The 15,427-nt window shown below is 43.3% G+C and overlaps 1 protein-coding gene across 7 annotated transcripts in view; it reads left to right on the top strand.

Moving 5' to 3' along the window:
* LOC144761709 (barrier-to-autointegration factor-like protein) overlaps nt 1-15,053 on the top strand; it is a 329,435-nt gene extending 314,382 nt beyond the window's left edge. For all 7 annotated transcript variants that reach the window (XM_078646967.1, XM_078646966.1, XM_078646972.1 and 4 more), the window contains one exon: nt 14,742-15,053. In XM_078646967.1, coding sequence (XP_078503093.1) covers nt 14,742-14,891 — 150 coding nt within the window. In that variant the 3' untranslated portion in view covers nt 14,892-15,053. The remainder of the gene's footprint in view (nt 1-14,741) is intronic.
* The last annotated feature ends 374 nt before the right edge of the window (nt 15,054-15,427 follow it).

The following is a 15,427-nucleotide window of genomic DNA, read 5'->3' as shown; positions in this document are numbered from 1 at the left end:
AACTTTATACTTTTTCAGTAAAGCTCTCAATATTCTCACCCACAGTAAGCTAAAAAAAACTTGCAAAATAAACAAATGAGTGATCAGCCAATCATAGCGAGGCTATGGCAAAGATCAACCGTGCACAGCATAGCTACAGCGGCATCCAACCAATGACAGTGTGACTTGTGACAACGTTGCACTAATCCTAGCATGGCTCCCAGAGTCAGTCAACCAACCGCAGCGTGACCTCTTTTCGCAAAGGAACCGTGAATTGGAAATCCACACAGATACCTCTAGACAATAAACACACAAAAAATAAAATCTTGTCTGCCCTACCTAAACAAAAGGAATAAAGTAGATGAGGACTCCCACAACTAATAGTATGGAAATACTTATTCACAAATCGCACTAGTACAGATTCCCATCCAGCAGTAGTCTACCCCTATTAGTACATTTATCCTTGTGCAAATAAGAGATTAAATAAGACCAATTTAAATTAGATACTAAATCCCTAAAAGAAAACCTTTCATTCAGAAAATCCCTAACCAGTTTGAACGCCACACCTCGTAAAGCGCACAACCTTTTTTCAAAGAGGTTCAACAACAATATCGTGAGATCTTGGCTTGCAACAAATACGATGACCTTAACCAACAAATAACAAATTAATACTTTCCAACGCAATTCATAAATACATCAGATCCATAGTAATCATACCACCTACTAACTGAACCAAGAATCAGCAACACAAAACCAAAGAATTCACATGCAGTATAGCAATCCATAACTGAAAGGTAAACCTGCACTCTCATTTACAAATCACACAATGCATCATTAGTACAACAAAAGACCCTCAATCTCAACAGTCATTCGCCCTTTGGATACTTACAATCCTTTTGCTCAGGGACTACACTGGATCACCAGGTAACAGCAAATAATCCAATGTTGGATTCTTGACAATATAGACAAAAGATAAGGTGCAAAAATGGTGTCAACAGAGGAGCCATCCTCCTATCTCATTAACCGTTCTCTGCTACCAAAAACTGTGGGCATGCAGGGCCCAGAAAATTCTGTGTTCTAATGGTGCGCCCAAGTAATGGTTGGATCAGGGAAATTGTTAACCTTAAAGCCTATGAGGCAATGGTTCCCTAGAGATAATATTCAAAACAGCATTTTAAAATGCAGAAAATAAGAAAGGACTGACTCAAAACGTTCAAGGTCACGAATTTAGGAAATCCATTAAGGTTTATTACAGGATTCAAAAGGATACACTACAGAAATAACAGAATGCCGAAATAATGAAACGGGTAAAATGAGAAAAAGTGCTAAGTTTCAAGTGTGCAGCAAATTTTGTAAGAACTCTGACAGCATCCCTCGGCTTAGGAAATCTCTTCTATGCTCCCGTACCTCCCCTCAATTTCAAGGGTGTATATACAGTTTTCTCGCAGAGATATTATGAAGTCTGTAAAGTCAGCATGGTATGATCATTGCTACAGCAAATCGCCTTTTCACATTTTAAAATGTTACATAACCCGATCACCTTGGCACTGACCCACTACATGAATATTGATTCACCCCTTCTGACCTAATGTTGTCCGGAGATGTTAGAGCATGCTTGTTACATAAACAGCAGAAAACCATTGTGAATGAATTCAGAGCTGTGTGCAAGGAGAAAGACTTTGACTATTGTATCAAAAGGGCTTCCTCTAGCCAGTCTTTCCTGACTATTGTCATACAGAAATAACCAATCCATATCTTGCTGCACAGCGTGTCAGATGAAAAATATAAACACAGAATGAACATAATGATAAGGCATCCATTTTGAACAAGATGCAACACTCCATTCAATTCAATTCATGAAGCTTTATTCGGCACATATAAAATGACCATAAAAGCACATACAAGAAAAAAAAGGTCACACATAGTATAAAATATACATCAGGTTTCAGGGCAGTGAACAACCAAGAAAATACAAACATGATTGTTTAAAAACGCATACTTTTCCTAATATTAGTACACTTAATTAAAAACGTTGCAGTATAAAAACAGATATCGGCAGATTGTAAGTTAAAAAGTAGACTCATTGCCTGATTAACTGTGCGTACGCCATGTTTAACAAACAAGGGTTTAAGATAGGCAGTACGCAGATTTGTATACAGTTTACAAAACAGTGGAAAGTGCATAGTGCTCTGTTTAGATACGCCATCACATATACATGGCCCTAGTGGGTGTCTCTTGAGATTCGGCAGAGCCACCAGATGGTGTGCTTTTCCGAACCTCAGTCTAGTCAGCACAATCTTGTGGGATGGTCTTGTCACCCCTACCAGATAATTGGGAAAACTTCCAGCTGTGATATAACGGTTATAGAACATAACAGTTATTAGAGATCTATAGGCTAAAGCTCGTTTCTTTGATTTATAAGCCAGGAATTTAGCTATAAACTCTGTTTTAGGTATCTTAGAAGCTGCACTGGGGTCAGTCAGGACGTTTAAATGGAATATCTCAGAAAAACAAACAATGACATATTTTAACCTGGGTATATTTAAATGTTTATCCAATAAGATACATCCTCAATGATCGATCTGTTAAAAGTTTTTTCTTCCTGAAGCCTAATTGACCGCCAAATCAAAAGTGGTCTCAGGGATAACAGATCCGTTAGAAAACTGAAATCCAATTCCTGGTGAATTAACTCGGTTGGGGCAGAAGTAGGTAAGGACAGGAGTTTTTTTTTAAAGGAATTTTCCTCCTGCTGCAAAGGGTGGTCACTTCTGTGACCCCATATACCTGCCCCATAGAGAGCAATAGAAATACATCTTGCTTGATATATTTTGAGCATGTCTCTAGTCCGTCTATCCCCCATCTTAGCAGCAAATCTAAAGACGCCATGGGCACTTTTAGCCATTTTGATACGAATATTACTAAATTCATCGGACCATCTTCTATCTTTGGAAAAGGTTATACCGAGGTAGCAAAATTTGTCTACTTGTTGCACCTTGACCTGATCTATGAAAAAGGTGTTATGAAATTTGCTTCTTGCCCGAGTGTCATTGTATGTGTTTTCCCCATATTAATGATTAGTTTTCTATCATTAATAAAATCAGAGAATCTATTGAGTAGACGCTGTAGGCCCAAAGGGGTTTTAGAGAGCAGAACGGCGTCGTCCACATACAACAACACGGGGACAGGGACACCTTTGATCTGGGGGGCATCAGCTTTGACATTTTTTAAAATCATGTCGATACCATTAATAAATAAGATAAAAAGTAGGGGAGCCAAAACACAACCCTGTCTAATCCCTCTTTTTACATTAAATTTTGGGGTGCATTCACCTTTAACACCATAACACACAGATGTTTGTAGTTTCCCGTACAGCCTAGCGAGGAAAAAAATGATACCCTTTGGTGCTCCTAGCTGTAACAGGGTTGGCCACAAAATAGAGTGGTCAACCATGTCAAAAGCACTACTCAGTTCTGCAAAGCAAAGATGCAACGATTCTTGTTTTGCTTCAGTGTATTTCCCGATCAATAAATCAAGGTTTATACACTGATCTAGGGTTCCCCGACCCTTTCTAAAACCATACTGGCTGTCGGCAAGAATACCCTCTTGCTCCACCCATTCCTCTAGCCTAACCAACATGACTCTACTCAAGATTTTAACTGAGGAGTCAAGAAGGGAGATGGGGCGTTAGTTTTTCGCATCAGATCGGCTACCCTTTTTATATATTGGAATGATGATAGATTCCCCCCATGATTTGGGTGCCTCAGTACATATTGCGGCGTTAAAAGTGATAGCCAAAATGGGACTCTACATCTCAGGGGCTGTTTTAAAAACATCCACGGGAACTCCATCAGGGCCCTGGGCTTTCCCCCCCTTACTAGCATGCATGGCAAGTTCAACTTCTGTGGCTGAAAAATCTAAAGGAAAAACAGGCCATCCTCCAGGGTTGGGGTCCACACAATTATTTGAATCAAAAATGGTAGAAAAATGCGCAACCCAGCCATCGCTCGTAATATTCGAGGTTAGCTCTGGCATATTTTCATCTTTCAGAAAAGGAGAGTTAATGGTAGCCCAGAACAGAATGGTGTTAGATAATTCAGCGGCTTGGTTGAGAGAATCCCAGGCCGACTGCTGTAGCTCAGTTCTTCTCCGTTTCAGAGCGCGCTTGTAGTCTGCTCTTAGCATACTTATAAAATTAGCATCCCTCGGTTTTTTAACGAGTGCATGTTTTAATTCAATTAATAGCCTAGTACATGTGTGATCAAACCAACCTGGGCCTTTTTTAGTCTGAGCGCGTTTGGGCATAGTGAACCTAGCATCAATTCATTTGTTAATATTGTTAAAAGAAGATAAAACCTGCATGTAATCGTGATCATTGTCAAGGATAAAAATAATATCTAGCATGCAATCCCTGACAATGGAGCTAATTAGGTCATTGGCTTTGTCCCCTGCCCATCTTAATCTGACCCCGTTGGGTCTATGTGGTTCCACATTATTGACTGTAATGCCTGTTTTGACAAAATTTCCAGCCCAGAAGGTTGTTTCCAGGATGATACAGTTTGGATCCCTAATCGGGGTTTCTACAATCCTTGGAACAGCACAACTAGAATTGATGTTAGAGGAAATGACAACATGGTCAATAACAGAACTAGAATGCCCATTGTTAAAGGTAGGGATAATTTCACCTTCTTTGCCGTTGGCAAAGCCTAGAATTTCCAGGTCATAGCATCCCATAAATGAGTTTAGAACCTCACCATAACTGTTATGGCCAAAATGCAAATCGTCAAATCCGGCATTATTTGTGAAGCCACAGACTTTTTGGTTAGAGAATTCACATAAAGAAATGTTAAAATCACCGACCCATATAAAATCAAAACAAACATTTACCTCTGAAATTAACTTTTCAATAGTACTTGCCAGATCAGATATTACTGTAACCTTTGAGCTATCAAAAAATATTATTATAGTAATTTAGCAGTAAAATATTTCAACCTTGGTCCTCACATAACCAAAGAATCACACATATGCTCCCACAGTTATATACCTCTTAACTACAATCTGACGATTAATAGACAGAAGTATCAGTAGGCCACCTTGGGCTCTCCCCGGTCCAGTCCCCTGCGCCGGAAGGTTATATGATACAAACCCGTCACAATTAACATCATCCCGGCACCAAGTGTCTTGGAGGCACAGTATATCATAGCCATTAATCATATCCGACCACCCTAAGGCATTCCCCTTTGATTTCAGCCCTGCAATATTCCAGCTAGCGATTGTTATCCCTTTGCCACCTGTCCCGGAACTAACAGATATTACAGTTTCATTGCTAACATTTTCCACCCTTTGGTTTCCACTAGACAGGACCCTAGGGTCATTGATCAGTTCTGGGATTACCACCGGGATCAGCTCAACTGCCATAGGGTTATCACTAACCTTGGCCACCAATGCATCTGTAGTCTCACACATGGGGGGTTCAGAGATCAAGAACACCTCATCTACCATAGATTTGTCTCTGGCCTTGCTCGTCGATACACCTGGGATCTCACCAAAGGGGGGCTCATGGGCCTGTTGAAGTCAATCGTTGGTGTCTAGGCTGCTTAGTACATGTAATTGATTTTGCAGCGGGATATCCAGACCGGGCCTATGTATAAATGGCGATTGCCTATGCCTAGTATTCCGGTTATCATTGGGGGTAGCTTTGCTGAGGTGGCTATAGAAAAAACCAAGTGGGCGGGCATAAACATTATTATCAGCAAACTGTAGGGATGCTGCTCTCAGCAGAACAGTAGCAGCATGTTGGGGGTGTTTAAAATTAATAATTACACAATCACCCCTACTACTCTTTATAGAATTGCCGATCCAGTTGACCCTTCTAGTTGTTAAAATCTGATCAGAATATTCAACTGGAAACCCACATTGCCTATGTAACCAGGAGACTGTTTTGTTTTTTAGCGAGTCATGTGTTTCTTGTTGCGGCTGAGTCATGCTAGTTTCAACAGGCGGTACATTAGTTAGGACGACTACATAAGGGGCACAGTCAGGGGGAAGATTGATAAAACGCTTCCTTCTCACTTCTGTCCACCCTTCTTTATTCTCAGCCACAGTAGTGGTCTTATTTACCTGACCAATGCTATCAGGACTAGCTTCAGTCGCTGTCACATTAACAGTAAGCCTCCCCTCTACTGGGTTTTTTTCCTTTGCACTCACACTAGTGCCCCTCTCCGTGGTCTTAGATTTTCCGGCCAGAGCAATATGCGAGTCCAAGAGCCTCCTAGTCTGGCTACTTCAGCAGAAAGCATATCTAGTTTGTCCTCTAAGGGTTTAATAATACTTTCTAGTTTGGCATCAATGATGTTAACCAATAAATCTATTTGGCCAGTATTCAGTTTAGCAGTACCTTCCTTTTCTGTATCATCCTCCTCCCTTGCTGTACTTTTGGGGGGGTTCCAACTCTTTTTCTATTCCGGTTTCCCCCACGTCTGGTTGGAACTTTTCTACAGGCTCTGACTACTCTACGTGGTGGAGAGACATGTACTGAAATATTAGAGGAGTCGGGGAAGTCATCCAGCACAACCTGGCTAGAAGCTACTAGTACAGGGGCCTCATTATCAGTAACATCCATATTTTCTGCCTCATAACTATTATCTAATGCAGATACTCTCAAAGGGGTTGACATCGTCGGTGGGCTACCACGTCCTAGCGATAGTTGCCGATCATTATTAATTTTTTTAACCACTTTGACTCGATAATTATCCAGTGTGGCAGGCACTGGGGGGTTTTTCACTGATTTTAGTTTGGACATTATGGAAAAACCACCTACAAAACTTTCAAACTATATTAAAAACCGAAAGCTAACATGAATTATGCAATGCAGTTATATCATCCAATTATAACGTGTTGCAGTCTTTAAAATGATGTATTAAAATGTCTCACAGATTAAGCGAAGCAGGCACTAGATGTCAATAGCCAGGGTTTATGGCCCAGCCCAGCCTCGTCCTGCCCCAGACTGCCACAGACTGTCCCGCCCTTGTCCCGGGCTTCTCCCGGGCGCGACTCGCGGGGCGAGAGGCGTTCCGCACTCTTACAGGGCCTCCGGTCGCGTCAGCAGCATCAGGAACTGTGCGCTGGTCCCCGGGGGAGCTGGGTAATGTAGTTCGCTATGTCCGAACTACGGCCGTTGCCCTCACGGTGGGTGATAAAAGGCCGTTCCCCTCACGGCGGTAGGGCTGTAGACTGCGTGCCGTTTCCCTCACGGCTGGATTGATGGCCCCAGGAGCGTTCGCCGCTCCGCGCTCTTACAGGGCCTCCGGTCGCGTCAGCAGCGTCAGGAACTGTGCGTCGGTCCCCAGGGGAGCTGGGTAATGTAGTTCGCTATGTCCGAACTACAGCCGTTGCCCTCACGGCGGGTGGTGAAAGGCCGTTCCCCTCACGGCGGTAGGGCTGTAGACTGCGTCCGTTTCCCTCATGGCTGGATTGATGGATGCAACACATTATAATGATTTTTTTTTTTATTCAGATAGATCTATGCTAGTATATGTGTGTGAATGTTAGTGTATAGCAGCTGATATTAATGCACATTTTAGTTAAAATGCACAAATCCTTCCTAGTAGCCATTACTGGACTCTGGACATATTGCCCATTGAAATTAATTGAAGTGAAGTTCACACTGTCTTTCTTAGCCATGTGAGAATAAAGTTTGATGTTCTGAGTAAAACATGTTCTTCAACTGAAGTCTATCATTTGATACCCCAGTAGTCTACTGCTGGCAAAGCGCTAGTATTCTGTAGCTGTGATAAGGGTGGCACACCTGAATGTCAACTTGATGTATCAAAGCTGTAAAACTGATATCATTTCATACCGAGTGGACTGCAGAAAATGAACAGAATGAGGGTTTGTTTTCACCAAAGAAATTATGGTTAGTGCACTATAAAGCTAAAATGAGGACACAGGATCTATGAGTTCTGAAATATCTTACGCTTCCATTTCAGTAAAACATTCTGAAATGCAGAGAGAATCCTGCACTTCCAATACCAGCAGCAGTTTGTCAGATAACTCCCTAGTAATGGACTACAGTAGTGTCACCACAGAGTTCTAATGAGCATCTAGAGTGCTAACGTTTTGTATTAAAGACAAAAATGAGGCACTTTTGAATGCCATTTTCTTTTGGAATAAGAGCTCTTGAATTTAAAGCCTTTTCTGAGGTGAAGGCTGAAGTAAATGAGCATTGAGATATTAATTCAGGTTTGAAATCAGCAGGTTAAAAATGTAATGGTATGTATTTTAAGTAATTTGAGGCATAATTTTTTTTGAACGGGGCAAAAAATAGTTGGAGTGAGACTGCTGCATACGAAGAACAACTCCATTTCCACCTCTGTTTATGAAGCCTGCCTACCTTCTAAGTTGGTTAACGGCTCCCTAATTAAATTTTAAGAATAATTCCGGTCTCGTGCCTGCCATGACGCGTTTCAACCACAGATCACATATATATATATATATATATATATATATATATATATATATATATATATATATATATGTGTGTGTACATAAACACGCTCACATATATATATATATATAACTAGCAGCCCGTCCCGACGTTGTCCGGGAGTAATTAGGCTTCAGGCCCCCCGCCGCCCCGACGTTGTCCGTGGGTCCCCCGGAGCCTTCCTCCATATATTGCAGTATTATACCTCTATGTTTACTTTGTATGCTTTTGTAACCTGCACACGTCACTTTTTCCTCCTGTAATGCACCGTTTGCTACGCTAATGCACTGTTTGGTAGCTCTTGTATTTTTTGGCTCACGATTGTTATTGCCGCTCCTGCACACGTCACTCTTTTTCTCCTGTAATGCACCGTTTGCTACGCTAATGTACCGTTTGCTAGCTCTTGTATTTTTGTTGGCTTACGATTGTCATTGCCTCTCCGCGCTCCTTAATAAATAAATAAATACCCTACCTCATCCGCCGTTCACCGCTCCTCCCCGCCGCTCCTCACCGCTCCTTCCAGCCTGTCCGCCGTTCCTCCCCGCGCTGATGTCCGCCGCTCCTCTTCCGCTCCTGCACGCCGCTCCTCCCCGCGCTCCTGATGTCACCACGCAGGTCGTGGCCGGCGCTACTTGCAAGGGACCACTTTTTTTTTATCGTCAATTTTTAAAATAACTTATATATTTTTTATTTATATAGCCTATGTCCATCTGCACACCCGGACGATTACAATGATGCATCGGGTGTGTGGATTGGCGCTGTGGTTCCCGAGTTTACCCGCCTCAAAGGTCCAAAGTTCTTGCTTTATAATAGTAGTATAGATTAACTATGCTTAAGCAGAGGTTAAAGTGACGTATGGTGTTAAACATTTGTTTCTCAAAAACTACTGAACTGGTTTACACCAAACCAAAAAAAATGCGTTCTGAGCAATGCTTCACTTGCCTGCCTTGTTTGGTGTGAATCTGGTTTGGTCTGTAGACGAGAACAACATTTAATTTCCATATAAATTTCATATGGGAGTTAAAATGGGGGAAACCCCTTTAATATTTTTCCTCTGCATGGATTGGCATAACATTTTGCATTTCTAGCCTTAGCTAACTGCACAAAGCAATTGCAAAATTTGCTGTAAATCAATCCATGGGGGCCAGAACCATAGCTACACAGTCGTAAGTGCAACGTGTAATATTAAATTTTACATGTTTGGGTGCTTTTAATGCACAAGGTTCAGTGGTATAAAACCCCATATTTCACTGGGAATTATGAAATATGGAAAAAAAACTTCACCTCTGTTTGAAAAATGAATTTCATCATCATGGCAGCCCTAGGATTATGTGGCAAGAGGGACTGAATGTCGTGGCAGGTTTAAATTATGAGACAAACAAGCATTTGCAATGCAATAGGTCTCGCATTAGGAAAGTTTGAGCTATTGGTATTGTAAATGACAAATATTTTATTTATGTTTTGGTTTTGAAAGTAGCGAAATTAATAGCTTTGTTATTTACAATGCCAATAGTTTTAACTTTCGCAAATGTGACACCTATAGCATTTGTAATGCAATATGTGTTGTATTTACGTGACTTAGATGTATTGATATTACAAATAACAATGGCTTTTAATTTTTTTAAATAATTAGTACTTAAATAAAAGTTATTGTAATTTATAATGGCAATAGCTATAACTTTTGTGAAGATTATGTTCAGTGTATTTTATTGTCACGAAAATCCAAGAACAGAAGTGAAATATTAACATCTTTTTGTGACATTTGTAATAAAGCTTGAAACATTGTGAGAACGTATTTGAACCAGTTGTTGTTAAATGGTTGCACAGATTGATGCTGTGGTGGCGCTGAGTGATGTTCTGGTGGGGATGAGTGATGCTGTGGTGTTCAGTAATGCTGTAGTAGCGCATAGTGATGTTGTGGTGCCCCTGAGTGATTCTTTGGTGGTGCTGAGTGATGCTGTGGTGATGCGATAGATAGATAGAGTGAGTGCGATAGATAGAGTGAGGGTGATAGATAGAGGGAGGGTGATAGATAGAGGGAGGGCGATAGAGTGAGGGCTATAGATAGATAGTTGTGTGTTGTGTGTGTGGTGTGTGTGTGGTTGTGTGTGTAGTTGTGTGTGTGGTTGTGTATGTGTGTGGTTGTGTGTGTGTGGAGTTGTGTGTGGTTGTGTGTGCTGTGTTCGGGTTGTGTGTGTTGTGTTTGGGGTTGTGTGTGGTTAAGTGTGGTTGTGTGCGTGTGGTGTGTGTGTGTGGTTGTGTGTGTGGTGGGTGTGTGTGGGGTTTTATGTGTGTGGGGTGTTGTGTGTGTGTGTGGGGTTGTGTGTGTGTTTGGTTGTGTGTGTGCATTGGCTCGTGTGTGTGCGTTGGCTCAGTGAGACCTAAAAAAGTAGACACTACATGTAAATCGTTTTTTCCGTTTTTCAATCCGAGATAAAAAATCCAAACTCCAATTCGTGGGGTAATGTTTGCTGGGGGAAAACAGAGTACCCTTTCCTCCCTGGAAAAAAATGACAAATGGTAGGATTCCATCGTTCGATACAGTTTCGAAGCCCAGCACCAGAACAAGCAGCAATATTGAGAGGTGGTGGGGGCAGAGTGAAGGGTTATGGGGTAGGGAGAGACGGCACAGGCTGGGCAGGCTCCGATGGGCTGGTGGGAGGAGAAAAGTTAAGTGAATAATTAGGAGAGGAGAAATGCCAGAGGCCGGCCGAGCGCACGCTGGGGGAGCCTTTGAAGTCATGTGAGGCTTAGACAACAAGGCAGGAGGCAGGCAGAAGGCTTGGGGATGTGCTCATGCATGAGCAATACAAAATAGTAATACACCAAAAAGTAGCTGAACAAAGCAAAATGCCCATAATAGAACACACAATGAGTACACTAACAACATAAAACATAACAATGGAGTGGAGTGAGATCTGTGCGTGGAATTCGGGGAAGCCCCCACTTGAGATTGTAACACAGCCCTGTGCGGTTTCCATGTTTGCAGTACATTTCCAGCAATGAAGGACTCTGTATAAATGCTGCGTGTTTGGCTGCTGCTGTTTAGCCACGCCCATGTCCCGCCAGCCTCTAAGGTGCCGACCGGGAGAGGATATGGCGCACGGGCCTGAGCTTCCGGCTTTGGAATTGGGAAGCCGCGTTTGGAAACTCCATTGAACGTCCTGTTATTCTGCGCAAGTCACTTTCTCTCCCCGTGCCTACAAAAATGAACGTGTCCTTGTGTGATGTAACTGTTGCTCTATAAAGCGCTCCAATGCCTTTGGGTCGGGTTCGGGCTATGAGTGGAAGAGGGGAAGTGAGTAAACCAGAAGGAGAGGCGGGGAGGAGGTAGCAGGAAGACCGGAGGCCAGAGCGAGGCCTGGGTAGGCGCGTGACTCGTGCATTAATTGGATGGCTGGGCTCGGTCTGCGTCCCCTGCAGCGTGCACGAGGGAAGGAAGGCTGGCACTGGCAACCTGTTGGCTCATGTAAGCTCACAAAACACACGCATTACGAGCTCGTGGAAAGGGAAGTGACGCATTAATATAGTGAGTAACAATAGGGGGAAAGGAGAGTTAAAAGGGAGGCGATGAGAACGTGGAAGAGGGGAAGTGAGTAAACCAGAAGGAGAGGCGGGAAGAGGTAGCAGGAAGACCGGAGGCCAGAGCGAGGCCTGGGTAGGCACGTGACTCATGCATTAATTGGATGGCTGGGCTCGGTCTGCGTCCCCTGCAGCGTGCACGAGGGAGGGAAGGAAGGCTGGCACTGGCAACCTGTTGGTTCATGTAAGCTCACAAAACACACGCATTACGAGCTCGTGGAAAGGGAAGTGACGCATTAATATAGTGAGTAACAATAGGGGGAAAGGAGAGATAAAAGGGAGGCGAAGAGAACGTGGAAGAGGGGAAGTGAGTAAACCAGAAGGAGAGGCGGGGAGGAGGTAGCAGGAAGACCGGAGGCCAGAGCGAGGCCTGGGTAGGCGCGTGACTCATGCATTAATTGGATGGCTGGGCTCGGTCTGCGTCCCCTGCAGCGTGCACGAGGGAAGGAAGGCTGGCACTGGCAACCTGTTGCCTCATGTAAGCTCACAAAACACACTCATTACGAGCTCGTGGAAAGGGAAGTGACGCATTAATATAGTAAATAACAATAGGGGGAAAGGAGAGTTAAAAGGGAGGCGAAGAGAACGTGGAAGAGGGGAAGTGAGTAAACCAGAAGGAGAGGCGGGGAGGAGGTAGCAGGAAGACCGGAGGCCAGAGCGAGGCCTGGGTAGGCGCGTGACTCATGCATTAATTGGATGGCTGGGCTCGGTCTGCGTCCCCTGCAGCGTGCACGTGAGAAGGAAGGCTGGCACTGGCAACCTGTCGGCTCATGTAAACTCACAAAACACACGCATTACGAGCTTGTGGAAAGGGAAGTGACGCATTAATATAGTGAGTAACAATAGGGGAAAAGGAGAGAATAAACACAGAACGTAAGTGAGCGAAAGGAGAGGAAGACGGGGGTAAACACTTAAGTGTAAAGGAGAGGGGGGCATGAAAAGGAAGAGGATGACATGTGGCTCGGGTCTAATGCAATTATGCGAGTCAGCCTGGTTGGGGAGTGCAGGCGGGGGGGCGGGGAGGGAAGCCTGTGAGAGGCTGATGCCTTTGATGTGAGACCAGGGGGGAGTAGAAATGCGAGTCACGGCCTGCGGCCGTGAAAAGTGAAGTGAATAATTAGGGGAGGAGAACTGGCAGAGGCCGGCCGAGCGCACGCTGGGGAAGCCTGTGGGAGGGAGGCTGATGCCTTTCATGTGGGGAAATGCGCGTGCTTGTGGTCACGTGATTCTCGTGAACTGTTGGAAATCCTGGGTGAGAAAGTGGGGCACACGGACAACTTGTATTATATTAAAATAATAGCACGCAAGTAATGGAGTCAGTGTCATGAGTAATGTGTTTTGAGACCGAATAGCGTGCATGAGAGGGAGTGGGGGGGATGGAATGGACGAACGTGCAGCTGAGTGAGAGACAGGCTGTGCTCTGCGTGTTTGCGCGTACAAAAAGAAAATAAAGACATTTATCCAAAAGCATGCCAAAAGCATGAAACTTGTAGGATATATTTAGATGCAATGACGGAAACATCAATGACAACTTGTATTATATTAAAAGAATAGCATGCAAGTCGTGACTTTTGATGTGACTGGAGATGTGCCTTTGTTTCGTCCCCTTAAGGTCAGATTTGCATTTCACAGGGGATGTCTGCCAACAGATAAGAATCTTTATGGCTCAGCTTAAAGCACTCCAGTATCCTGGTGTGCTTTAAGCTGAGTGAAGCAATGGTGTCTACATGGGCTGGGGGGAGTAGAAATGCGAGTCACGGCCTGTGGCCGTGAAATGGGAGTCACGGCCTGTGGCCGTGAAGAGTGAAGTGAATAATTAGGGGAGGAGAACTGGCAGAGGCCGGCCAAGCGCACGCTGGGGAAGCCTGTGGGAGGGAGGCTGATGCCTTTCATGTGGGGAAATGTGCGTGCTTGTGGTCACGTGATTCTCGTGAACTGTTGGAAAAATGCTTTTTGAGAGCCTTGGGTTTAAGTCTTGGTTTAGCGGTGGTTTAGCGGCATTAGACTCGCATATTCATTCCTGCGGAATGGAATAGGTGAGACCTAAAAATGCAAGTCGTGTAGCATGGTCTCAGGCAGTATTATTTTCGTCTATTTTAGCTACAAATTATTTTTTCCAATCTGTGCCCATTATTTTATCCAGTTTGAAGAAAACCACTACCACAAGATAAACGGAAGATCAAAAAAATACATAATTGGTAATATCTAGTTTAAAGTGGTTCTCTATTGTCATCTCTGGATCCTGGTGACATTTGCAAACCACTTGGCTTTCCACATTGTATTTCATGATGTCACCAGAACTCTTCAATAGCAGTTTTGTACTATAGTACACGGTTACCAGTTATATGTCCTGTAGTTAGGCATCTGAGTGAGTAGAAGGAGATCTAAAAAACTGTTGCGGAGGCTGAAAGGCATAAAAGTCGCACGGCCAGGGAAGTGTATTTGTGCGTTAGTGTCTGCCTATGTTTTGCGCTTGATGTGTGTTCCATTCATTGGGTTGGTGAGGGGTTGTACCTTATATGTAAAAGATGGAAGTCTGGTAAGTAATGTGCAAATATTATCAAGTTGTTAAAACAAAAAAAAATTGTCCACTTTAGCGGGCACCTGTTTTTAAAAAGAATAAAATTGGCTTAAGATAGATATGGGTAACACTTAATGATGCTCAGCTATGAATAATGCATGTTCTCGATTTCTGCAGGCGTATATTGTGCTGGGGCAGTTTCTCCTGTTGAAAAAGGACGAGGATGATCTCTTCAAGGACTGGCTGAAGGAATCATGTGGAGCAAACGCAAGGCAAACGGAGTTGTGCTCAGCTTGTTTGAAAGAATGGTGTGAGGCATTCCTGTAAAGAAGTCGTCGGTTTGTTTCTCCGTTTTGTCAAGCTCTGTCAAGTTTCGCTCCATCTGTGCAGTAGAACGAATTAAATTTGTACATGTATTATGCCTATTTTTTACATTTATAAACAATAAAGTACATTGGCTTGCAAAGCGTTGGTGCTGATGTGCGCTGGACTGGAAAAAAAACCTAGTCAAATACAGTGATTTAAAGATTGTATTTGTTTTTTCTACTCTTCAGGTGATTAATGTCTAAAACGGTTCTCAAATCGCTTGGAGTGTAGTCAAGAAATCACTTTCAACAAAGAAGTGTGGTTGATGAAAAGCAGACATGTTGAGCTGATTATCCATTTTTAATGGTGGTGTGAATTTCCTCACATGATTCTGTCTAGTTGTGGCCAAATGTTCTACCTATATTGGGTAGTTGGTCAATTAGACAGGTGGAACCTTCAAACGGAATTCATGGGATTTGTTTTTAAATAGTGAGCGATACCTATATAAAAATAAGTGTTGAAGTCCAAAAATGTGGAAGTTTAAACTAAGATGCCTC

Source organism: Lissotriton helveticus, chromosome 6 (assembly GCF_964261635.1).
Source record: "Lissotriton helveticus chromosome 6, aLisHel1.1, whole genome shotgun sequence".
NCBI lineage: Eukaryota > Metazoa > Chordata > Amphibia > Caudata > Salamandridae > Lissotriton > Lissotriton helveticus.
The sequence above is the reverse complement of the archived record's forward strand: the minus strand, read 5'-3'. Positions and strand labels throughout refer to the sequence as shown.